At 43.0% G+C, this 27,928-nt stretch overlaps 2 protein-coding genes across 2 annotated transcripts; both read right to left on the bottom strand.

The window, feature by feature from the left end:
* Positions 1–1,697: 1,697 nt before the first annotated feature.
* On the bottom strand, positions 1,698–7,393 carry LOC124129086 (perlucin-like). Its single transcript, XM_048390186.1, has 4 exons — positions 7,280–7,393; positions 2,874–2,959; positions 2,136–2,223; positions 1,698–1,950 (listed from the first exon to the last, which is right to left on the bottom strand). The coding sequence occupies exons 1-4, from the start codon at positions 7,341–7,343 to the stop codon at positions 1,733–1,735; spliced, it is 456 nt and encodes a 151-aa protein (XP_048246143.1). The 5' UTR covers positions 7,344–7,393; the 3' UTR covers positions 1,698–1,732.
* A 6,919-nt stretch (positions 7,394–14,312) lies between these two features.
* On the bottom strand, positions 14,313–18,616 carry LOC125377275 (perlucin-like). The gene is made up of 4 exons (XM_048390182.1): positions 18,514–18,616; positions 15,830–15,915; positions 15,012–15,105; positions 14,313–14,601 (listed from the first exon to the last, which is right to left on the bottom strand). The coding sequence occupies exons 1-4, from the start codon at positions 18,596–18,598 to the stop codon at positions 14,375–14,377; spliced, it is 492 nt and encodes a 163-aa protein (XP_048246139.1). The 5' UTR covers positions 18,599–18,616; the 3' UTR covers positions 14,313–14,374.
* Between the last annotated feature and the right edge of the window lie 9,312 nt (positions 18,617–27,928).

Below are 27,928 nucleotides of genomic sequence, written 5' to 3'. Positions count from 1 at the left end.
TCGGCAATATTCCAACTATACGACGGCGGTCTGTAAATAATCGAGTCTGGACCAGACAATACAGTGATTGACATCAGGAGCATCGATCCACGCAATTGACGCCTTCATGTAGGAAAGCCCGAAGAAATGTTTCTGACACGCCTTATGGACGCAACTCTGCATAAATCTGCCACCGGCACAACACTTTCTACAAGCGACACAGCACCAATATTTTCTGCCGGCATAACTGGCTCAAATGTAAGGGCGTCTTGTATATCTATAAATCTCATAAGGAATTTAGGATGGAATCTTGAAATATTCAACAGGAAAGCATGTATAGTAGGGTGGATTCATCCCGCTGACGACATCCATCCCGTGTCAGCATTCCCGACCTTGGATCAGAAGGTCATGGTTCGAATCCCATCCCTGAAAGCGGATATTGTATGACCGCTTCATTAGCTCCTAACGTAGGGGCTGAGGACTTTCATAAACTGACGGGCAAAATAAACTATACCAACATTGATTTGATGTTGACAACATTATCAAATATATCACAAAAATAAAGTGTTGCGAGTTGGAAAGAAAATTTATCTGACAATGTTCTGATTCAAATTCCACAAAGGTGGCATTTACAGGAACTTCAATATCACGTAAGGAATGACACAGGGGGTAAAATGTCAATTTGCAAAATAAACAAATCATCTGAACGAAAACAGAAAACGCATGTTTTTCACAAATGCATTACTGTCAGTATCTTGTATGGCCTCCATTGCTCTGAATACAGGCTTGGACACGTCGCCGCACGGAGTCTACAAGATGCCCGATGACGTCATTGGGGATGGCTCGCCATTCTTCCAACAGTGCCTGAATCAACGTTTGACGACTTGACGGAGGGGGATTTCTTTCCCTTATTTGACTGTCCAGATAGTCACGATTTTGTACAAAAACATTATATATTATTTGAAAGAAATCTTGTGATCCATTGTTTAGGCTCCAAGCCATAACGTTATATACATAAAAGACATAATAGTTGTAGATATAGAGACACACTATTTCAGTGGTCAAGGTAATCAATCGTCACATACAGACAATTTCGGTCACTGGGAAACAGGTAGGTGATGAACTTTTACTGACTAAAGAGATTTTACGACAGCTTCTTCACCACAGAAAGGTATTCACGACATGCCGTGTTTTGATATTATGACCAACGTCCAACGTATCCGGTACTATGACAGGCAGTCAACCAGGTCACCTTTATCCACTCATCGCTTCATACGACCTTCACCTCCACTTTCACACATTCTACAATGGCAATACTTGGAATGGTCACCGAACTTTACCACCTCATCCACTCCGTCGCTTCATACCACATTCACCTCCACTTTCACACATTCTACAATGGCAATACTTAGAATGGTAATCTATCCAAGCACGTTGAGTCTAAGTTTCATGTATAACTCGTTTCAAGATAGATTTCCCGTAAGTTGTTCGGATTGTATTTTAAAGAAAATGTAATATTTGATAATACTGTGTTCAGAATATTGTGGATCAGAAGACCAAATGTGAAAATATTCAAGTCTGAAATCAGTGTATATCGCAGGTCTAACCTGAAGTTAGTAAGAAGGTGTACCGATGTTAGTGAATGTACATGGATACGCATCATGACGCTACAGTTTGATATATACTGGTTCTGGATAGAAGCAAAAGAAAACGGGATGTCAAGCATTTGCCACACAGTTTAATTACTTCACTTTTAAATCTCACATATGAAGTTGCACTTTCGGCTGCAGGTGGCGTCATTCCAGAGATACCCGATTGCGTTCCAAATGTTGACACAATCCTCAGCCCCCTTGTAGTTGTCTGGTTGACCCGATCCCCAGTTCTGGTATCCACCAGCAAAAGTTCTGCCTCCTTCCCAGACGAACCTGCCCTCACGAGCAAGGTCACTCCCTCCAATGAAGTAAAAGGGAGCTTAAATGCAAACGGCGAAGTTTAGAATTGAAACATAGCCTCAACAAATTGATCGATTGTTTGTAAAAGAAGTCTTTCAATTATAGTTTTTCAAAAAGTGTCACCTCTCTATGTAAAGAGTCCAAACTGCCTTACTTACCTATCTAAAATCCTTAGGTTTTCAGTGTACTTATGCCTTTACAAACCTTTTCCTCTTACATATCCCCTGATGAAGTCATCCTCCGCTCGACTGTTGATGATGACGAGCCGAGCTCCGAAAAACTGACAGACTGACTGCAAAACGAATGGTATCGGGATGAACAGTAGAACATCAACCGTCTATTGAGGTGCTGAGATTTTAAGATGTCAATCCACTGGATTTCCGTTCTCGATAATGTTTTTTTTTATTATTCGTGTTGTTGCTGTGATCGGATTTGATGGAATAAACGGTTGATTGATTGATTAGCACCATGATACACCAACCGATCTCAAGCACTACCACTCCGAATGTCTTTGTTTGCTCCCTCCTTGTCAGTTCTGTTAATACTGTTAATAGCCCTGTACATTTATCTTATCGCGTTTATTCACAGCATGCCCAATACGTGCAATGAGCAATACAGTTCAGTACACCGCTCAGTTCAGTCGCAATTGCAAAGGTCTTGTGGCTATTGCATGCACTATTGCATCTCAACCCCTATTTCAATCAGGAGAACCTGTTTGTCAAGAAGTTCCTTCTGCATTCTGCACGACTTCACGTATAGATAATGTTGTTTGAGGGACATTTTTATATTCAACCATTCACCTGATAAAGGGGTGAGAAGTGAGATCCGAAACATCGATACAAACAATAAAACAGGTGTTTTCATAATACGTTTAATGCTTTTGATATTTAACTATTTCATATTAATCATATTTGAGCTGAAGACTCAGCACTGGTTACTTACCCTTGCTTCAGCAAACGTTCCTGTCATGTCAGAGAACCAGTAGCAGGAACGTCCATGGGAATGAAACCCTGGTACACACCTTGAACCTTCAACATTTAAACAAACATATTGATATATGTAATTGGAATCAGTTAGTTTCTGATGCACCATGTAACAGAAAAATAGGATAAAGACTGGATTAAAGACTAATTTGGAATTGGGTGTTGGCAAATGAAGAATCACCAGTGGATCCTGGCGATGTGGCACCGTAGATCCTCTAGAAGTTCAAAACAGGGAAAAAAGAAGTTCATGTTAATATTCCTAATCTACTCATATTCGGTATCAAAAGTACAATATACCGATATCCGGAAGGTACAGATTTATGGCTGGGGTATGTACATGTACTTTCAAATGATATGACACTTAGTTAACGTATGCCTCTTGCAAAGGAATTTCAGGGGGGTTCAGTCAACGTTCCTAATATGAAAACACTAAACCTTTACATTCAACAATAGATCATAGTACACATAAACTATGGTTATAACGACCTCAAATGGACTACTCAGTTTTGTTCGTTATAAGCATACATAAACCATCTGTACAGCAAATGGCCGGGACCAAAAGTTAAGTTCACAATATTCATCAGTTCGTTATAAGCGTATTTTACTGTATTGTAATCCTGCAATAATTTGATTATTTTGAAACGGAAGAAATGTTACGAAGGTACGGTAGCGAGCATCAGTCCATGTGAGGAGCGCTCCTGACATGCTAATGAGTCACGTTTAACGAGAGGGTTCAGGGACAAGTTTACACGTCAGCGGCAGTGGGGAATAATGCAGGCCTGACACCTACTCCTCATTGAGGCAAAGAAACGCCCGATGAATGGTAATCCATATCTGAGGAGGGATATACCTGAGTTCCTGCAACATCATTTGAGGATGAGAATGACATCGAAACATCATGCAATTTCATCCCAGCATGTTTGAATGATGAGGGCATTCTGGTATTTCGCAACATTCAAATTCTCATCAATCACAAAACTTTGACTGTCCGTGTACCCGTTGATTCACCTCAGATCATAAAGCCACCACCTTCAAACGATCGCTTTCAAGAACGCACGGCGTGCCATAACGTTCACCTTGAAGCCTGAAGACAGGTGTTCTCCCATCGAATCGGTGAACAAGTAAACGTGACACATCAGTGACAAAGACCACATATCTGAATCACTGGAGACGTCGACCTTGATTAGTATTAGCCTTTTAGCTTGGCGTCTCTCACGGATGCCGTAGGTGTGTCAGTGTCTGCGGACCACCCTCGCAGATACGCCACTTCTACACGGGGTGTGAGCCATGCTGTCTGTGACCTGTGTCGACGATATCTTGGCAAGGGGTTGTCACGGGTGGGCGGACACTACGAGGACCGTCTCTGACGCGGTTGTTAATACGGGGGCTGGAGGAAATGTTCTTAGCCTGACTAACTTTCAACTATGGGCCATTACAAAGTGTACTAGTCAATGTAGTACATGTTGTAGTAGTTCATTTCAAGTTAATTTGGTCTGTTGAGTCCGTTTGTATATTAGTGACAGCCAGTAGATTGTGATAGGGGTCTAACGGATACAGAAAAGGAAAAGAGCGAGTACCGAGCAGTCATTAAGTTTATGACTTTAGAGAAATGTACTCCCCATGAAATTCATGGCACAAGAGTAAGTGCCCTAGTAATTCCACTGTTAAACTTTGTTGATCCATGTTCAAGGTTGTGAGAACAAGCCTTGATGATAACCCTAGGTCTGGACGTTCCTCAGCTCCCACCAATGAAGATTCAATCAAGGAGATAGAAAAACCTATACTGTCAGATATTACCATTGCTGAACTTGAAGAGGACACAGGTCTAAGGAATGGATCCATTCACACTGTTTTTAAACATTTACAGGTGGATAAAATATCTGCTCGTTTAGTGCCAAAGTTTCTAAATTATAATCTTAATGAAAAAAGAACTGACATTGCTAGAGAAAATTTCGCGCTAAATTGAGAAGGATTTTGTCAAATTCAAAAAGAGATTAGTAACGGGTGATGAAAAATGGGTCCACCACTATGATCCCAAGTCAAATAGTCAATCAATGGAATGACACCATTTCACTTTTCAGCACAAAAAGTCTTCAAGATCAGTACATAAATTCATGGCCACTGTATTCTGGGTTTCAAAGAGTGTGATCCTTTGAAAGTCCAAAGATGATAACTAGTGCCTACTATGCTGATTTGCTTCATCGCATGAGAAATTCTATCAAAGAAAGGTGGCGAGGAATTCTGACTTCTGGAGTTTTACTACTTCATGACAACGCCTATTCTCACATCTCTCGACTTGCAAGGTTGCTGTGCGACAATGTGGGTTCCAAGAGCCTCCTCACCCTCCATACTCGACCGACCTGGCACCAAGTGATTTCCGCTTGTTTCCTAAACTGAAAGATCACCTTTGTGGAAAGCGCAATGACAACAACGATGACCTTAAAGCTTCCGTGAATGGGTTTTGCAGGGTGGCTTCAGAAAACTCCTTCCTGACTGGAATCGAAAAGCTTCACTATCGATATGAGATGTGTATTGAAAAGCAGCGAGGTTATGTTGAAAAATAAAATTAAAAACACTTTCCCAACTGTTGGTTTTGTTTGTTAGGCTTAGAACTTTTTGACCAGCCCTCGTCGCGTCACCATAAGTGTCATATGGCCTGGACGTTAAATTGGCGTGTGACGTCACACTGAAGCATACCAGGGGCTCGCCATCTGTCATTTTCACATCGCATAATGAAGTAGCATCAAAACGATCAAAAGAAGTATTTTTTGGCAACTCTGCACTACCCTGAAAATTGCATGCAGTGGCAACGATACGGGATTTGATACCTCCTATAGAGCTATAATTGAGTCCTGAATTGGATTAGGTCCGAGATAAAACGAAGCGCAACATCGCATGTTGTCAAATATTGTAGACGCTGTCTGCACCACTGTAGACGTGCTTGACGGTGGTTTCCTGTCAAAATGGGACGTCTGGGTTTTCTGGCGACAATCCCTGCACATCTGAGGCGACGACGTACGGTTTGTGAAGATATTCGTCGAAGGCCAGGGATGTTTCTTGCAGTCACTGTTGCTGGCTGAAATCAATTTCTTAGGTGTGTAGTTCGAATCCAGATGTCTTGTCGATTGTTGGTTACGCGTGGCCTGCCACTCCGAGGATGGTCTCTGACTGCATTCGTCTGTTGCCAACGTTGCCATAAACACCAAATGGTGTTTCTGTGGACGTTAAATTGTCTTGCAACGTCACATTGACTCGATCCTGCTTCAAGCATACCAATGGCTCGCAGACGCTCATTTTTGGACAGGAGTGGCATTTCGTAATATTGAATAATTGCGTAATTTTGTTGTTTTTCTGAGTGTTTGTTGTCAGCACGATGCTAAACAATGCATATGGAATCTCGTTAACGCACATGTTTTATACCCATTCTTGGGTAGTGAAATGCATGGGAATTGCATAAAAGTCAGCCTTTCCATGGAATGCATGCTTTTCTGTAGCAGTTGCGTTTTTTGTGACTTGATTTCATACATGTACTACAATATTGAAAACCAAACTTTACTTGTTTGAAAAATACACTAAAATATTGGTGTCACGGGAACTTTTGTGGTTGAGTATAGATATGTGAAGTATTGTCAATTTGAGGAAGGTCGCAATTCTGCTGTAATATAACCTTCACTTAATTAAAAGCATTTATTGGCGAGATATTGTATATTATAATGTATGGACAATCATGTCAGTTGTAGATGGCACACACAACCTGGCATCAGATTCACGAAAGTATTTAGATGAAACACGTTTCCTTCAAATATATGGCATTCCGCCATGAGAGTCATAGGCACAAAACAGTTTAAACCAATACTTCAATGGTCCATTATGTGACGCTAAATCAGCATGATATTGCTGTGAAATAGCTTCCTACTGCATTTTGTAAACCATTTTCACTGGTGACTGTAACTTGAAAACGTTACGAGACAATTTCCCTTTCGATGCTAAAGCATTCCAAACGTGCGGTGTGAAAAACAAAACCTTTATCATAGATGATGGAAAACATGATGGACACATGGAACCTTATTGTAAAATGCTAATAGTCCCATATGGTAACACATGCAACATTATGGGTCTGCGGATTCTTAGATGCATTTTATTGAAGGCAATTTCCTGGAGTATACACTAGTTTATTAATGTTTGCTTTCAAAGACATATAAATGAGTGGTATAAACACATTTCTTTAAGGATGACAGTAAGCTAAAAAAGCAATGTTGTGTTTTCTTTCTGTTCGCACAGAGTATCAAGAAATGTTAGGAAAACATTATTTACTATTTATGCCATAAGGACATGTTAAACGTTTTGGGGAAATGAGTGACTTACCCTCTGCGTACAGGAACATGGAAGAGCCCAACAGTAGAAGCGCAACACCAGAGAACACATTCATTGTTGCAGTTGAGATGCTGGCGGTTAGCGTGTCATAGGATGCACTGGCGAGTAAACGGATGCATACATGATATAAAGCGTTTTCATGGTTTGGAGCAGCTGTGAAAAGATGCGCATTGATTATGATATCGGGACACAAGCAGCTGGGAACTAATGATGCGTATTTAGAGGGACATAGGGCTAAACAATATTATAAACAAAAAACAATATATCTTTCACGATTTCTACTTTTGTGAAACTGAATACATTTATATGTTTTTATATCCGAGTATTAATAAATTATTTGAATTAAGTCGTCAAGATACAAATGTCATGTTTGTCGATTTAATTAATATTTACTAACGTAGGTTCATAAAATATGTATCTCAAATACACTTACCGTATTCGACGTAATAAGCGCCCAGGGCGCTCTCAAAATTAGAAATAGGGGGCCATTATTTGAATATTATATTGGTGGAAAAAAACAGAATTGAAAGATAAATTTCGAGGTTTATGCTGACTACCTGAAATGTTTATATACTACAGATAAATTTTTCCAGAATTTAATTGCCCATAATTAAGGGTGCATATAGCACACGGGTAAGTCTTGTGTACATTGATCAGTTGGAAGGGGTGCTAATTGGGATTGTTTACTTACCAATATAATAGCAAATATCGCCGTGGGCGCTTATTACGTCGAATACGGTACATACATGAATAAGTCATGTTGAACGAGGGGCTTCAGAGGAAAATTTACAAGTCAGTGGCTAGTGCGCAGTATATATTAATACAGGCCTGAGACCTTCTCCACATTTTGGCGACAAAAGGCCCGATAAGTAGTAATCCATATCTGAGGAATATATATATATAAATAATTTTACTCCCAAAAGGAACAAGATGGGTAAACGGAGAAGGGAAATCGAAAAAACAGCCATTGAGGAGCAATAATTAATTGGGATATACTGTAGTTTCTTTAACAAATTAACCTTGCAAATAATTTTGTAACAAATTAAGCTATTGAGCTGTATATATGTACTGAAAATGTACATGTATTGTTGCCCGACTCCCTATTGTTCTCCGTGCCTTAGGTCTGTTGGCTGACATTGGGAGAGTGTCAGGGGGAACGCCCCTGACCTGCTGATGAGCCTAACGAGCCTGACTGTGCCAGGATCACGCCAACCCTCATTTGCTGCATTTTTTTATATTTTGATAATAATAATAATAATGTATTGACTTCCCCAAGCGATTACTTGTTTTACTCAAGTCATTAATGAATTGCTGGTTAACTCAACTTGATATGGGGCAGGTGGTGACTTCGGAACCCATTTCTATCAGCAGAGGAATATTTCAGGGCGATTCTTTTAGCCCTTTGCTTTTCTGTTTGTCACTAAAACCTTTAAGCTTTTTGCTCAGCAAAGAGGACAGTTATCACCCGGGACCTCTAAGCACAGATCCCCAACAGCCCTTACTCACCTCCTTTACATGGATGACCTTGGACTTATAGCCAATGGCGGATCTACACTCAAAAAACAGATTCTGCTTGTCGAGTTCTTTTCTAATGATATCCGCATGTCCTTTGGACTCGACAAATGCAACATTCGTCATTTGAAACGTGTCAAGGTAGAGGGAGGATCCATCCGTTTACTTGTGGAAGGTCAGGCCTATACGTACTTAGGGATGCAGATTAGGGACAAACTCCAGAATGCCCATATCAAGGGCAAACTTCGGGCAGAGTACAAATGTTGACTTAAGAAAATCTGGAGTTCGGAGCTGAACGCTCGCAATAAAGTCAAAGCCACAAATACTTATGCTGTGCCCGTCCTTTCGTATTCTTTTGGTGTTGTTGATTGGACGAAAGAAGAAATTCAGGGTATTGACACCCTCACACGAAGAATCATGTCAGACAATACATTCCACCATCCTCGCTCTTCCCTCATTCGCTTATATTTACCAATCATGATGGGAGGGCGTGGTTTGAATAATGTGGAGGCTCTTCATGATAGAATTGTCTTGTGCACTTTTGCACACATTTATTCGTCTGATGATCCTCTTGTGAAGCATGTCAAGATTCATGATGAAAACAAGGCATTCCACAGTTTTCGAAAACGAGCAAAGGATGTGGTACATAATACCAATGACCGTGTTGATTTTGTTGATGGTTCTGTACTGCTCGACGGTACAGAAATAAGTGTCAACCAAGTGAAGTGCCATATCAAGTCGGACCATTCAGATAGCCTTTCCATGTTCAAGAAAAGGCTATCTGAACGACCACTGCATCGAGTTTATGTGCAGTGTGTTGAGAAGTTCAGCAATCCTGCAGAGTCCCTCGCTTGGATGAAGTCGTCTGGCCTGAAAAGTAAAACAGAAGGCTTTCTGTTTGCTGCTCAGGATAGGTCACTTCCCACTCGAAACCGTCAATGCGTGATTTTGCATCAAAATGTAAATATGAAATGTAGATTATGTAATGAATTTAATGAGACTGTTCAACACATTGTGAGTGGATGACCAGCTTTGGCACAAACACAGTATCTTAAACGACATAATGAGGTGGCTTGATCATTGTGTTACCGTCTTCGACATGCTTGTGGTTTTGACACAGACATCCACCCATGGTACGACCCGACATATGTAGAGGGCGTCATGGAAAATGATAAATACAAAATTCTTTGGAATAGGCCCATTTACAGCCTTAGACGTATCCAGGCAAACAAACCTGATCTTGTCCTTTTTGATAAATCCAATGAATTCATTCATATCATTGAGTTTTCTGTCCCCTTTGAAACTAATATGAATGACAAGAAATGTCACGCTTGCACCCCAAGTACCAAGTTGTCCGACTCCCCATTGTTCTCGGTGACTAAGGTTTGCTACCTTCCAATCTGTTGACTGACATTGGGAGAGTACCTGAGTTTGCTACCAGGAATACAGCCCTTTTGACAATCTGGGTAATGCAGAAGGCTGCAGTGTTGGTGAGTCTTCACATTCTTCGAAAAGTTCTGGGTGCGTTTGACTAGACAGCGCTTCCTCGGAGATGTCCCAATCGCCGTGTGGGCTGCGTGTAGAGGGGCAAAGGCCCTGAGCTGATGATGAACCTAACCAGCCTGAATATGCCAGGATCACCCAAACCCTCTTTGCTGCATTTTATATTTTAATCTGTAAATAATAATAATAATAATAAACGATTCTCCTTGTCGAGTCCTTGTCTAATGATATCGGCATGTCCTTTGGACTCGACAAATGCAACATTATTCGTCTGAAATGAGGCAAGGTAGAGGAGGGACAAACTCCAGAATGCCCACATCAAGGAAAAACTTGGACAGATTACGTGATCATGGAATTTCCCACATCCATAGTTTTCGTGGTTATCAGTTTTGCTTAACTGTGTTATTACTGCAGTTAGAATATTTGAACATTTGCAGCATTCTCTGTGTTTTCATTGGTCAAGAGACACATCTTCAAGACAAGCCATTAAATTCTCAACCATAGCTCAGGCTTGACGCGAATGACACCTTGTTGTTGAACAGACATGGTCGCAAAACCAAGGGGAGCTTAACTAATTTCTAGGTCTATATATTGCAACACAGTCAGCTACCAACTTAAATACACGTATTTTAATGAGCCATGGTGCAAGCTGTTGTTAAATAGCCTGGTGTTTGATATGATTGGTTGGTTGGTTGGTTGTTTATAGCGGCACTCAGCAACATTGCAGCTACAGCTAATAATCGAGTCTGGACCAGACAATCCAGTGATTAATATCATGAGCATCGATTCACGCTTTTGGGATCGATGGCATGCATCAACCGAGTCAGCCACTCTGACCACACGATCTCGTTTGTCGCCTCTTTGACAAGCTTAGTCGCCTCTACGGCAAGCATGGGTTGCTGAAGACCTATTCTATACCGGATCTTTGTTTGACATGAACATAGATTGATCAAGGATATGTCACCTATAGTTGTGCATATAAAGATTTTTTGCATGTAATATTTCAGGTGACAGAAATGCTAGGATCATGAGTGGCGGCACAGCTGTGGTCCGCTCCTCGGTGTTATTGCGCACCTGTATGATAACAAGTTGGACGGCGCCTAAGTTCTTCACACGTATGCAACAGAACATGTGTGATACTTGATCAACTTCAAGATAAACGTTGGTCACGGTTGTTTCAGATTGTGACATGCTGTAAATTAAAGTGACAAAACCCTTTCCACATTCACCAGAAACCTTTGCCAAAACCAGCGTCGATTGTATTCGACTACAGTCAAGTCTCGTTAATCCGACACTCTTTAATCCGAAAATCGGCTTTATCGGATGCAAATGATGGGAACCGATTAAATCAGTGCTATTAAGACCGGATTACCGGGACTCGACTGATTATCATGAGCACGTGTTTATGATTCATCATCAAATAGTGATAATACCAGTTGATAGAGAAGAAAAGGTGAGCGTATCTTGCCCCACCCGTGACACCCATCACAAACACATGCAAAGTGAATCTTTCACTCCAAAGCGTTTTAAAATCAACTGACAGTGGTTACACTGGTAAATACATTTCTTCTATGCAAATGAACATTAGCTGTTCCGTTGGTAATCAGCAGCCAGAAAAAGCCTACAAAGTTGTCAATATATCTGACATATGCAGTACCAAATTGTGACTTGCAGAACTATCTTAGATGCGATGACTGTGTCATTTGCGCATGACTATCTGGGTATTGAGTGAGGGGTTGTTAATGTTGATTATAATACATGAGATATACAAATACCTATTTCGAGTCAAAATAGATATCCGCTCTTAGTCATAATTCTATCGGGAAAACTGTTTTTCGATGATGTCGTTGAAGAAATATGATTTCAGACATTAACAAAGCACTAATAACACGTGTTATTATTTGTAATCTTTAGCTTATTAATCTGTTGCTTTTTAAGAACCATGATATATAGGTATTGCTAACGTCATAAGTGCCTTGAAGGCAAATATGTCAATCAATGAAGGCAATCTGGAACTGATTTCGTAATTGGAACAGGCGTGTTTCTAGCTTGACGATCCTATTCAAGTTGTTCTGCAAAGGAAGTCTAACAATGTTAGGGAAAATCTTCAAAAGTATGTCAAAATGGCGTTGTTAACTTCCAGAGTTTCGACTGGGACACTTGTTTTACAATGTTAACAGATGCGTGAGGTAAGGTGAAATTGGGTTTAAGGTCGCGTCCAAGATTATGCACTTATGTAACGACGTGAATGTGTGTGTGTGTGCGCGTGTGCGTGTGCGTGTGCGTGTGCGTGTGTGTGTGTGTGTGTGTGTGTGTGTGTGTGTGTGTGTGTGTGTGTGTGTGTGTGTTACCTTGTACTAGTTCGGACTTATGCCGATTTATAGTGCGAGCTCACCGAGATACCATGCCGCAGTTTAACATGAATATCCCAGTCAGACACAGTATACTGACTCCAAGCCGACCATTCCTTGTTTTAGCCCCTTAATGCCTAGCATCAGACAGGGTAACAACAAGTACCATCTTTTTACGTCGTTTGGTATGACGCGGCCGGGGATCGAACTCCGGACCTTCCGCTCTCCGGGCGGACTCTCTACCACAAGATCAAGGAGGCGGTCTAACAGATGCTATCTGGATACAACTCGAAAACAGGGTAGGGTTGTACATCCGTAATGACTGATGAGCAGGGACACAAATATGGCGCATAATTTTAAAAATGGCATGAATGGGCACGGGTGGCCCAGTCGTCTAAGGCGGCGCGGTTCGCTTTGCCGAGTTGCGTCCCTTGGTCACACCAGAAACCTATGATTGTGGGTTCGAATCCTGGTTCGCCCCGATTATGTTTCTGGGTTTGTCAGCACCATACCCGTGTTCGTTGGTTTCACCAAAGTGGTAAACATCTGAGACCTGCATCACTCCAGCTTTCCTCCCACATTAAGCTGTCACGCCATGATATAATTGGAATAATGTTAAACGCTGCGTTAAACCCAACCCAACTAAATCAAAAACGTTTCATAAGCTTTCAACGCTAGCACTAGTGTCATATTTGTGTATAATTATATGCTATTCCATCACAACCAAGAAACTATTTCGAAATCGCTGTGACATTAACAAAACACGAACACTAATGTAACACAAGGCGGTTGCTAGAGAGCCAGACACACATGATCACAAGCGTAACGGGTGCCATGGACTGGCAGCACATGTACAAATACTTCACGCACGGTGGGTGCTAAGGGAAAGAGTTACAGTGAATACGTTTTCATAATACAATATTGATTATTGGCATGGCAACGGAAGTAAACATAGTACAAAAACAATCAATGTTTATATAAAACTTTTCTATTATTCTGCCCTACCAATACTTACTTTTCGGTGGGGCAGGATACTCTCACCTTATCCCGAACACCTGGTATCATCACTATTTTATAGTGATTCACAAACACATGCTTATGACAAGTAGATAGGATCCGTGTCGACTTTGCTTTATGCAGAGATTTCTATTGGCTATAGAAAGGGTTTTATCACTTTATTGAAACCGCTCTATTATTATGCTCAACCATTTTTTTAATTTATGTGGACATTCACATGTATTCTAATTTCTACGCCCTACACTTAATACTACATAACCTACAGAGTGTGTGTCTGGTCTGATTATTTACAGACCGCCGTCATATAGCTGGAAGATTGCTGAGTGCGGCGTAAATCAACAAACAAACAAACATAAAATGTGTTCCCTAAAAACTACTTTCTGAAAACGGTTCCTCATCTAAAATGCTCAAAGAAACAGAACTTATGTTTCTATTAATTTTACTTCATCTTCCTGTTCTTCTTTCACTTTTACAAGTGACATTTTTAATGATTTACAGAACCATTGTTTGTTATATACGCCTAAACTATACTGCTTAAACTGCGGCGTGGTATCTGAGTGTGCTAGAGTGTGCCGAGTGTGTTCCCTGTAACCTGTATTTGTTTATCTGGTTAACTGTAATATATGTATAACGGGTACGTCTGTTTTTTAATCACACATGTGAAATTGTTGCTGTCAGAGACAGACTGCAACAACAGTTTTATTTATCCTCTCAGTGGCGACATCTGACAAATGAAATTAGCTTTCATGTCACAATGAACATCATTCCAACCGTATCCATAACCTTTGTAAGCTTCGAGACAGTGTTCATTATTTTTGTAGTTAGTTGGTTGCCCTGGTCCCCAGTTGGTGTAAGTGAAGGGCTTGTTCCCCGTCCATATCCAGTGTCCCTCCAGGCCGAGGTCGGTGGCCCCCAGGTAGTATCTTTCAGCTTCATTACATGATAAGAAAACAAAGAATGTGTTTAGTATGAGACAACGGGCCTGTTTCAACATATATGACATACAATGGGTATTCATTATTATAGGAAATAACTTTTGTACATGTATCTTTTATAACGTATCACAAACCATGCAAATATATATTTACATACCTATACGTATTAAACCTCGTTTTACGCTACAATGACGCTATTGGAATGAAAAGAAATTTCCTATATACATTGCTATTTGTATATGTATCATGTTTGGGAGAGGCATTCAGATAAGCAAAATTAGCTTGTTTGCCAATCCCCCCACTTTATGGAAATAAATATGTTTATATCATACAATTTTCCAATGACGTGTGTACCATTGAATTTGGGGTAAAGCAATGATAATTGGCACTTCTGAGTATACCCACCTTTTCCCCGCTGGGTCGCATACCCTCTGACAAAGACATCCTCGGTGTGACTGGTGATGGTGACCAGATCACTGCCCAGGAAGCGACAGATTGACTGTGGAGAATAAAAAACGATTCTAACTTATGTCACACATTCTTCATAGGACGTATGAACAAAGGAACACATGTATAAGAGTTTACACCATCTCTTCAGCTGTTCAGGAATAAAACTTTGATGGTTTACACTCTTAGGGGAACAAATACTCTTTTTCAATCCACTGCAAGGAAACAACCATCAACAATCTCAGTTACTCATTTTATGCTACAGAGTTAAGAAGATCACTGACTTCCTACAAAACACATTGTTAATCAATCTTATCACCTTATGCAGTTTCTTATTAGGAGATCAATCAATAAATGAACGTAAGCAATACCAAAAACAACAACTTTAGAAGTAAAACTTTTTATCCTTGCAGTGAAGGTAATGTGTCACACATACACAGGTTTTGTTGCATCAGAGATCACCCTTAAAATAATTCGTCCTATCAAGATCTTATGGTGGTATTGATTATTTTATGTGGACATTTGACCAAACACATGATACATATTTTCTCCAATACAGAAACGTCTTAATCATGCGAAAGAAAGCTTGAAAATTAGTTTTTCCATTTTCCAAATGTTGTCTCGACTAAATAAAATTCATACACCCTAACATATGTTTTTTACCAATTGCGTCAAGTTGGATACAATAACGTAACTGATTTGTAGATGTGTGTCAAGAAATAACCGCCCACAAATCTGATGACGTTTCAGACTTCTGGATTGTATAAATCACTCACCCTCGCTTCTGCAAATGTTCCTTTTATGTTCGAGAGCCAATAACAAGAATCTCCATGCTTGTGGAATCCGCCTGTGCATTTCGTGCCTGTATATAACAGTGAGAGCCACTACAGAGTTCATTCTTACTGTAGTACGTATAGGAAAGAATATAGCTTGTCAGGATCAGGTCGGATTCCTTGTCATATGATAAGAAACTAAATAGGGTTTTATGATAAACATGTGTTGTTGAAGATCATTTCCTTTTAATCTGCCTATTTCCTTGTGTATGGAATGTAGACTTTAGAAGTAAACTTCCCCCTTTAGTAACAGCAGCTGAAGATGAAATGGAAGCCGTCACCATCATCATTCTGATCACAGCATCTGTAAGTTGCTATGGTGACCCATTTCAGTTGTGAGTGTCATGATATGAAACTAAGATTTTACGATGCAGAATGCGGAAAATTTGGGGGGACTTTGAAATGTCGGACATCTCTATCGGACATGTCTGTGTTCTCACCTTTCCCTTGACATTGTACATGGGATACTGTTTCCGGAGAGGCTGAGGAAACAGAGCATTGGAGCACATACATAAAAACACTCCAACAGTGGAAGACTGTGGAGACGATATGTCTTTACTACCCACCTTCAACATTGAGAGGCTTGCAACAGCCTAACAGTGGAAGACTGTAGAGACAATATGTCTTTACTACCCAACAGTAGAATGCAGTAGAGATTGTCTGCATGATTACTCTCCTCCAACATAGAGGGGCATGAAACAGCCCAGCAGTAGAACCATTCTGCTATCTGACAAAATACCTATTTTTCATATCATGTCCCTTTTGCTATATTGTTGTGTGTCACGAGAAGAGGCTCGATTAAAAAATATATAATTATAAATTATAAAACATATAATTATATATAGGGTGTTATCGGACATCTCTATCGGACATGTCTGTGTTCTCACCTTTCCCTTGACATTGTACATGGGATGCTGTTTCCGGAGAGGCTGAGGAAACAGAGCATTGGAGCACATACAAAAAAACACTCCAACAGTGGAAGACTGTGGAGACGATATGTCTTTACTACCCACCTTCAACATTGAGAGGCTTGCAACAGCCTAACAGTGGAAGACTGTAGAGACAATATGTCTTTACTACCCACCTTCAACATAGAGAGACTTGCAACAGCCTAACAGTGGAAGACTGTAGAGACAATATGTCTTTACTACCCACCTTCAACATTGAGAGGCTTGCAACAGCCTAACAGTGGAAGACTGTAGAGACAATATGTCTTTACTACCCACCTTCAACATAGAGAGACTTGCAAGAACCTAACAGTGGAAGACTGTGGAGACGATATGTCTTTACTACCCACCTTCAACATTGAGAGGCTTGCAACAGCCTAACAGTGGAAGACTGTAGAGACAATATGTCTTTACTACCCACCTTCAACATAGAGAGACTTGCAACAGCCTAACAGTGGAAGACTGTAGAGACAATATGTCTTTACTACCCACCTTCAACATTGAGAGGCTTGCAACAGCCTAACAGTGGAAGACTGTAGAGACAATATGTCTTTACTACCCACCTTCAACATAGAGAGACTTGCAAGAACCTAACAGTGGAAGACTGTGGAGACGATATGTCTTTACTACCCACCTTCAACATAGTGAGGCTTGCAACAGCCTAACAGTGGAAGACTGTAGAGACAATATGTCTTTACTACCCACCTTCAACATAGAGTTGCTTGCAACAGCACAACGGTAGAAGACTGTGGATACGATATATCTTTACTACCCACCTTCAACATTGAGAGGCTTGCTACAGCCTAACAGTGGAAGACTGTAGAGACAATATGTCTTTACTACCCACCTTCAACATAGAGTTCCTTGCAACATCACAACGGTAAGAGACAGTAGCGACAGTCTGCATGTATTACTCTCCTCCAACATGGAGGGGTTTGAAAAAGCCCAAGAGAAAGAGAGACAATATGTCTTTACTACCCACCTTCAACATAGAGGGGCTTGCAACCGCACAAGAGAAAGAGTGACAATCTGCCTTTACTACCCACCGTCAAGATAGTGTGGCTTGCAACAGCACAACAATGAGAGACAGTGGAGTCAGTCTGCATTTTCTACCCACCTTCAACCTAGAGAGGCTTGCAACAGCCCAACAGTGGAAAACTGTAGAGACAATAGGCTTTTACTACCCACCTTCAACATAGAAAGGCTTGCAACAGCCTAACAGTAGAATGCAGTAGAGATTGTCTGCATGATTACTCTCCTCCAACACAGAGGGGCATGAAACAGCCCAGCAGTAGAACTATTCTGCTATCTGACAAAATACCTATTTTTCATATCATGTCCCTTTTGCTATATTGTTGTGTGTCACGAGAAGAGGCTCGATTAAAAAATATATAATTATAAATTATAAAAAATATAATTATATATAGGGTGTTATCGGACATCTCTACTCCTATATTCTTGCAAGCATCATCTTTCTGTGAACAGTGATTAACTAGTCGTCCTTTTACGTCTTAACTTCACCGCCGTTCAGCAAGCCAGAAGGACACTCAGTTAACAGTGGTCGAACATGGGCAAAGGTCATACTTTTCTGAAGCTGACGACTTTGACAGATCGATCAGCCAAAGTGTAAGTGTTAGTTTTCAGTTCATGGTATGCCTTGGTGGTCAGTTAGATTCCTACCTTCAACACCACGGGGAAGGGACCAGCACGCAAGACACAGCAAGCTTAAGATGCAGGTTAACGTTTCCATCTTGGAGCGGCACATATCAACCAAACTACACGTCCAATCCTTTATACACATCCGTTCAGGAACTGTCCAATGATGCATCTACACGTTGATGGATGGCTCCATTATAATTACGCTTACTACGCGTATTACCATGACACACATGCGTACATGTATGTTCCCATAACTTGAACTGCCAAACTGCTTCAGTTTAAGTGGTTGTCAGTGTCACAGTTGCATGTCACATTATCTTCTGCATCATCAGTTGTGCAGCAGGTGTGTGTAACTTAGTCCTATTGATAAGCAATGAGGCTTCCCTGTGTATTTGAAATCTATAGGTTTAAGAGTGAGTATGGTTTTACGCCGCTTTTTGCAATATTCCAGCAATATCACGGCGGGGGACACCAGAAATGGGCTTCACACATTGTACCCATTTCGGGAATCGAACCCGGGTCTTCGGCGTAACGAGCGAACGCTTTAACCACTAGGCTCCCCGACCGCCCTATAGGATTAGGAAAACTTTAGAGCACGCAAGGATTTTATAATCCCACTTTATTTTTCTTTGTTTTCGTTGGTTTATTTTGAAACAGCTGTGCTAAAATGAGTGAGGTGTTATGTGCTTTAACGTCGTGTTCACCATTTTTGCACTTATATTGAGACGGGCCTGCACCTGTGTGCGTGTGCGTGTGCGTGTAGGTGTGCGTGTGTGTGTGCGTGTGTGCGTGTGTGCGTGCGCGTGTGTGCGTGCGCGTGTGTGTGGCTGCTTGTATGCCGAGTTTATAGTGCTAGCCCACTGAGATACCATGCCACAGTTTAACATGAATACCCCACTCAGACACAGTATACTCTGAGCCGAACAGTGTTCGTTTTAACTCCTTAATGCCGAGAGTCAGGCAGGGTAACATTAAGTACCATCTTTTAACGTCTTTTGGTATGACACGATCTGGGGTTCGCTCTCCGGACAGCCGCTCTACCATTAGACCACGGACGCGGTCTGCTAAATCGACGTTCAGTAATATCACATGTTTAAAACATATCTGAACTCCGGGTTTTTTAGATGAGAAATATCGGTCTACACCAGGCAACTTGGTATCGTAATACATTGACATCTGGTACAGGACGTGAAAATGACAGAGAAAATAAACTCAACTGGGGAATTTTCCAAAGTATTATTTCATGGAAACAGAACGTATGGAGTTCGTATCATTGCTGAACAAGCTGATAATCTCTTTCAGCAGAGATTTCTTATAGTGAGGTTTTGTCGTATGTCTATACATGTTCTTCTAAAATAGCCATTGTGAGTACTAAATGAATGAGTGGGAATACACGCCGCGTTGAGAAATTTCGCAATATGATCCCGAGAACACCATAACTGGGATAAGGGTGGGTCGGAAAATGCTTCCCTTTTCGCGAGCACCTGGTGCCATCACTGGTGCCATCCCCTGGTGCCATCACTGGTGCCATCACTGGTGCCATCACCTGGTGCCATTACTGGTGCCATCACCTGGTGCCATTACTGGTGCCATCACCTGGTGCCATCACTGGTGCCATCACTGGTGCCGTCACTGGTGCCACCACCTGGTGCCATCACTCGTGCCATCACTGGTGCCATCACCTGGTGCCATCACTGGTGTAATCACTTGGTGCCATCATTTGGTGCCATTACTGGTGCCATTACCTGGTGCCACCACCTGGAGCCATCACTGGTGCCACCACCTTGTGCCATCACCTTTGGCTATCCCCTGGTGCCATCACTGGTGCCATCACTGGTGCCACCATCTGGTGCCATCACTGGTGCCATCACCTGGTGCAATCACCTGCTGCCATCACTGGTGCCATCACTGTTGCCATCACTGGTGCCATCACTGGGGCCATCACTGGTGCAATCACCTGGTGCAAACATCTGGTGCCATCACTGGTGCCATCACCTGGGGCCATCACCTGGGGCCATCACTGGTGCCATCACTGGTGCCATCACTGGGGCCATCACTGGTGCCATCACCTGGGGCCATCACCTGGGGTCATCACTGGTGCAACCACCTGGTGTCATCACCTGGGGCCATCACTGGTGCCACCACATGGTGCCATCACTGGTGCCATCACTGGTGCCATCACTGGTGCCATCACTGCCATCACTGGTGCCATCACCTGGGGCCATCACTGGTTCCATCACCGGTGCCATCTCCTGGTGCAATCACTTGGTGCCATCACTCATGCCATCACCTGATGCCATCACTGGGGCCATCACCTGATGCCATCACTGGTGCCATTACTGGTGCCATCACCTGGGGCCATCACTCGTGCCATCACCTGATGCCATCACCTGGTGCCATTACTGGTGCCATCACCTGGTGCCGTCACTGGTACCATCACCTGGGGCCATCACTCGTACCATCACCTGGTGCCATCACTGGTGCCATCACCTTTTGCCATCACCTAGGGCCATCACTGGTGCCATCACTGGTGACATCACTTGGTGCCATCACCTGGTGCCATCACCTGAGGCCATCCCCCGGTGCAATCATTTGTGCCATCACTGGCTCTCTATGACCCGTTCATGTGGTATTCGACGCTTCTTTTGCCGTTTGCGCCCATTTGAGTTTGTTTCCGTTGATGATCGAGCGGATTACTCTACGGAGTTGATGTTTTAAATAAACACAGTGTACCATATGATAAATCGCCCTTTATCACAACGAAGAGGATACAGTATTCAACATCGTAAGTGAGTAAGTGAGTATCGTTTTACGCAGCTTTTTTTCAATATTCCTGCAATATCAAGACGGGGGACACTGGAAATGGGCGTCGCACATTGTATCCATGTCCGGAATCGAACCCGGGCTTTCGGCGTGTCTAGCGAATGCTTTAACCACAAGGCTACCCGACCGCCCCTATTTAACATCGAAGGCATTAAAGTTACATTTTACATTGAGTATAATTCGGATGTTATAATTATTTTATATTCCCTAGTTTAAAGGCATATTCTGCATATAATATGAAGAAATTTAAGCTTAGCTCATTTCAGTGTATATGCTGATGTAGAAACAAGGAAACGAACTAATTTACAATCGACACTGTCAGTAAGGACAGCAAACATCCGCTTATCGGCAAGCTGGTCACAGGGGCCAGTGTGAACAGTAATTACAAAATGTCACTTGATATTCTATGTAGTTCCATCCACGTGCGAAGTGTTTTGTAACATATGGTTCTTATCTGTCAGGATGTGTTTGTGTGACGGGTCATCATAGCGAAGTGAACAACTATTGCATGCCTGAATGACACACAATGAAGCCAACATCACTAATCGACATGTTTTGTTCGTTGTTCATATTGTCAGATATGGTATCGCTCAATGTTAATACCATCTTCAAATGTTAAGTGTAAACTTATTGTACTTTGTATGGGTTTTTTAGACATGTTATGTCTCATGTTCAAGTTATTAAATATACATGGATCTATTACCACGCGGTGAATGTGTATTCATTTCAAGTTCGTTTCCCATTAAGTCCCTCACTCACTATTAGATATATCTGTTACCCCACGGTGAGTGACATCTGTGTATTCATTTCAAGTTCGTTTCCCATTAGGTCCCTCACTCACTCTTAGATATATCTGTTACCCCACGGTGAGTGACATCTGTGTATTCATTTCAAGTTCGTTTCCCATTAGGTCCCTCACTCACTATTAGATATATCTGTTACCCCACGGTGAATGACATCTGTGTATTCATTTCAAGTTCGTTTCCCACTATTTGTGGAACATTTAAGTCCCTTAAAGATGGTAGATTATACAATAACCCAACTATCCAATTTTCCTTTACCATGAGAAACAATACAGGTAACTGACCACTTCGGTGCACTGTATTGATTTCTTTGAACGATCGGTGCTGAATTCTTGGCCTCGGAAATGGGGCATATTGAAAAGAAGCAAAATGGAAAAAAGATTACTTTGTAGTTTGGACTCATATCCAGAAATAATCATGCCATCTTGTAACATTACTAGTAATCATGGGTGTATCACTCTCTTCACATACGAAGGGTATTAAGGGAGGACAGGACATACTTACTCACTTCACACATGGCGGGTACTAAGGGTGGACACGACATGCTTACTGACATCACATATGACGGGTACCAAGGGTTGGACAGGACATGTTTACTCACTTCACACATGGCGGGTACTAAGGGTTGGACAGGACATGCTTACTCACTTCACACATGACGGGTACTAAGGGTGGACAGGACATGCTTACTCACTTCACACGTGACGGGTACTAAGGGTGGACAGGGCATGCTTACTCACTTCACACATGGCGGGTACTAAGGGTTGGACAGGACATGCTTACTCACTTCACACATGGCGGGTACTAAGGGTTCGACACGACATGCTTACTCACTTCACATATGACGGGTACCAAGGGTTGGACAGGACACGCCTACTCACTTCACACATGACGGGTACTAAGGGAGTAGAGGACATGCTCACTCACTTCACACATGACGGGTACTAAGGGAGTAGAGGACATGCTCACTCACTTCACACATTGCGGGTACTAAGGGAGTAGAGGACATGCTTACTCACTTCACACATGACGGGTACTAAGGGTGGACAGGACATGCTTACTCACTTCACATATGACGGGTACTAAGGGTGGACAAGACATACTTACTCACTTCACATATGACGGGTACCAAGGGTTGGACAGGGCATGCTTACTCACTTCACACATGACGGGTAATAAGGGTGGACAGGACATACTTACTCACTTCACATATGACGGGTACCAAGGGTTGGAGAGAGCATGCTCACTCACTTCACACATGGCGGGTACTAAGGGAGGACAGGACAAGCATATGCTTACTCACTTCAAACATGACGGGTACTAAGGGTTCGACAGGGCATGCTTACATACTCCACACAAGACAAGTACTAAGGGAGGACAGGACATGCTTTTTCACCACACACATGGCGGGTACTAAGGTGGACAGGACATGCTCACTCACTTCACACATGACGGGTACTAAGGGTGGACAGGACATACTTACTCACTTCACATATGACGGGTACCAAGGGTTGGACAGGGCATGCTTACTCACTTCACACATGACGGGTACTAAGGGTTGGATAGGACATCCTCACTCACTTCACACATGGCGGGTACAAAGGGAGGACAGGACAAGCATATCCTTACTCACTTCAAACATGACGGTACTAAGGGTTGGACAGGGCATGCTTACTCACTTCACACATAGCGGGTACTAAGGGTGGACAGGACATGCTTAATCACTTCACACATGACAGGTACTAAGGGCTGACAGGACATGCTTACTCACTTCACATATGACGGGCACTCAGGGAGTAGAGGACATGCTTACTCACTTCACACATGACGGGTACTAAGGGAGTAGAGGACATGCTTACTCACTTCACACATGACGGGTACTAAGGGAGTAGAGGACATGCTTACTCACTTCACACATGACGGGTACTAAGGGAGTAGGTGGACATGCTTACTCACTTCACACATGACGGGTACTAAGGGAGTAGAGGACATGCTTACTCACTTCACACATGACGGGTACTAAGGGAGTAGAGGACATGCTTACTCACTTCACACATGACGGGTACTAAGGGAGTAGGTGGACATGTTTACTCACTTCACACATGACGAATACCAAGGGAGTAGAAGACATGCTCACTCACTTCACACATGACGGGTACTAAGGGAGTAGAGGACATGCTCACTCACTTCACACATGACGGGTACTGAGGGAGTAGAGGACATGCTTACTCACTTCACACATGACAGGTACTAAATGTGGACAGGGCATGCTTACTCACTTCACATATGAGGGGTTCCAAGGGTTGGACAGGGCATGCTTACTCACCACACACATGGCGGGTACTAAGGTGGACAGGACATGCTTACTCACTTCACACATGACGGGTACTAAGGGTGGACAGGAGATGCTTACTCACTACACACATGGCGGGTACTTAGGGTGGACAGGGCATGCTTACTCACTTCACACATGGCGGGTTCTAAGGTGGACAGGAGATGCTTACTTACTTCACACATGGCGGGTACTAAGGGTGTGACAGGACAGGCTTACTCCCTTCACACATGGCAGGTACTAAGGGTGGACAGGACATGCTTACTCACTTCACACATGGCGGGTACTAAGGGTGTGACAGGACAGGCTTACTCCCTTCACACATGGCAGGTACTAAGGGTGGACAGGACATGCTCACTCACTTCATACATGACAAGTACTAAGGGTTGGACAGGGCATCCTTACTCACTTCACACATGACGGGTACCAATAGTTGGACAGGGCATGCTTACTAACTTCACACATGACGGGTACTAAGGGTGGACAGGACATGCTTACTCACTTCACACATGACGGGTACTAAGGGTGGACAGGACATGCTTACTCACTTCACGTATGGCGGGTACCAAGAGTTAGAAAGGACATGCTTTCTCACTTCACACATGACGGGTACTAAGGGTTGGACAGGGCATGCTTACTCACTACACTCATGACGGGTACCAAGGGTTGACAGTACATACTTACTGACTTTACACATGACAAGTATTAAGGGAGGACAGGACATGCTTACTATCCACACACATGGCGGGTACTAAGGTAGACAGGACATGCTTACTCACTTCATACATGGCGGGTACTAAGTATTGAACATGACATGCTTACTCACTTCACATATAACGGGTACTAAGGGAGTAGCGGACATGCTTACTCACTTAACACATGATGGGTACTAAGTGTGGACAGGACATGCTTACTCACTTCACACATGACGGGTACTAAGGGAGTAGCGGACATGCTTACTCACTTCACACATGACGGGTACTAAGGGTGGACAAGACATGCTCACTCACTTCACACATGACGGGTACTAAGTGTGGACAGGACATGCTTACTCACTTCACACATGACGGGTACTAAGGGAGTAGAGGACATGCTCACTCACTTCACACATGACAGGTACTAAGTGTGGACAGGACATGCTTACTCACTTCACACATGACGGGTACTAAGGGAGTAGAGGACATGCTCACTCACTTCACACATGACGGGTAATAAGTGTGGACAGGACATGCTTACTCACTTCACACATGACGGGTACTAAGGGAGTAGAGGACATGCTCACTCACTTCACACATGACGGGTACTAAGAGAGTAGAAGACATGCTTACTCACTTCACACATGACGGGTACTAAGGGAGTAGAAGACATGCTTACTCACTTCACACATGGCGGGTACTTAGGGAGGACAGGGCATGCTTACTCACTTCACACATGGCGGGTACTAAGGGTGGACAGGGCATGCTTACTCACTTCACGTATGGCGGGTACCAAGAGTTCGACAGGACATGCTTACTCACTTCATACATGACGGGTACTAAGGGTTGGACAGGGCATACTTACTCACTACACAACTGAGGAGTACTAAGGATTGACAGGACATGCTAACTGACTTTACACATGACAAGTACCAAGGGAGGACAGGAGATGCTTACTCACTTCACACATGGCGGGTTCTAAGGGTGGACAGGACGATGCTTACTCACTTCACACATGGCGGGTTGTAAGGGTGGACAGGACATGCTTATTTACTTCACACATGACGGGTACTGAGGGTGGGCAGCACATGCTTATTCGCTTCACACATGACAGGTACTAAAGGTGGACAAGACATGCTTACTCACCACACACATGGCGGGTACTAAGGTGGACAGGACATGCTTACTCACTTCACACATGGCGGGTTCTAAGGGTGGACAGGACGGTGCTTACTCACTTCACACATGGCGGGTTCTAAGGGTGGACAGGATATGCTTACTCACTACACACATGACGGGTAGTAAAGGTGGACAGGACATACTTACTTACTTCACATATGATGGGTACTAAGGGTTGGACAGGACATGCTTACTGACTTCACACATGACGGTTACTAAGGGTGGACATGACATACTTACTCACTTCACACATGATGGTTACTAAGGGTTGGACAGGACATGCTGACTCACTTCACATATGACGGGTACTAAGGGTGGACAGGACATGCTTACTCACTTTGCCCATGACGGGTACTAAGGGTTGGACAGGACATACTTACTCAATTCACAGGTGACGGGTACTAAGGGAGGACAGGGCATTCTTACTCACTTCACACATGACGGGTACTAAGGGAGGACAGGGCATGCTTACTCACTTCACACCTGGCGGGTACTAAGGGTGGACAGGACATACTTACTCACTTCACACATGACGGGTACTGAGGGTGGACAGGACATGCTTACTGACTTCATACATGACGGGTACTAAGGTTTAGACAGTACATACTTACTCACTTCACACATGACGGGTACCAAGAGTTGGACAGGGTATGCTTACTCACTTCACACATGACGGTTACTAAGGGAGGACAGGACAAGCATTTTGTCACTCACTTCAAACATGACGGGTACTAAAGGTTGGACAGGGCATGCTTACACACTTCAGACATGACAGGTACTAAGGGAGGACAGGACATGCTTACTCACCACACACATGGCGGGTACTAAGGGAGGACAGGACATGTTTACACACTTCACACATGACGGGTTCTAAGGGAGGACAGGACAACCATATGCTCACTTCCTTCAAACAAGACGGGTACTAAAGGTCGGACAGGAAATGCTTACACAATTCAGACATGACAGGTACTAAGGGAGGACAGGACATGCTTAATCACCAAACACATGGCGGGTACTAAGGTGGAAAGGACATGCTCACTCACTTCACACATGACAGGTACAAAGGGAGGACAGGTCATGCTTACTCACCACACACATGGCGGGTAGTAAGGGTTGGACAGGGCATGTTTACTCACTTCACACATGACGGGTACTAAGGGTTGGACAGGGCATGCTTACTCACTTCACGTATGAAGGGTACTAAGGGTGGACAGGACATGCTTACTCACTTCACACATGACGGTACTAAGGTGGACAAGATATGCTTACTCACTTCACACATGGCGGGTACTAAGGGAGGACAGGACATGATTACTCACTTCACACATGGCGGGTACTAAGGGAGGACAGGATATGCTTACTCACTTCACACATGACGGGTACTAAGGGTGGACAGGACATGCTTACTCAATGCACACATGACGGGTACTAAGGGTGGACAGGGCATGTTTACTCACTTCACACATAGCGGGAACTAAGGGAGGACAGGACATGCTTACTCACTTCACACATGACGGGTACTAAGGGAGGACAGGACATGCTTACACACTTCACACATGACGGGTACAAAGAGAGGACAAGACATGCTTACTCACTTCACACAT

Source organism: Haliotis rufescens, unplaced genomic scaffold (genome assembly GCF_023055435.1).
Source record: "Haliotis rufescens isolate VD_foot unplaced genomic scaffold, xgHalRufe1.0.p SCAF_86, whole genome shotgun sequence".
In the NCBI taxonomy this organism is placed as follows: Eukaryota; Metazoa; Mollusca; class Gastropoda; order Lepetellida; family Haliotidae; genus Haliotis; species Haliotis rufescens.
This window is presented reverse-complemented; position numbering and strand designations above follow the sequence as displayed.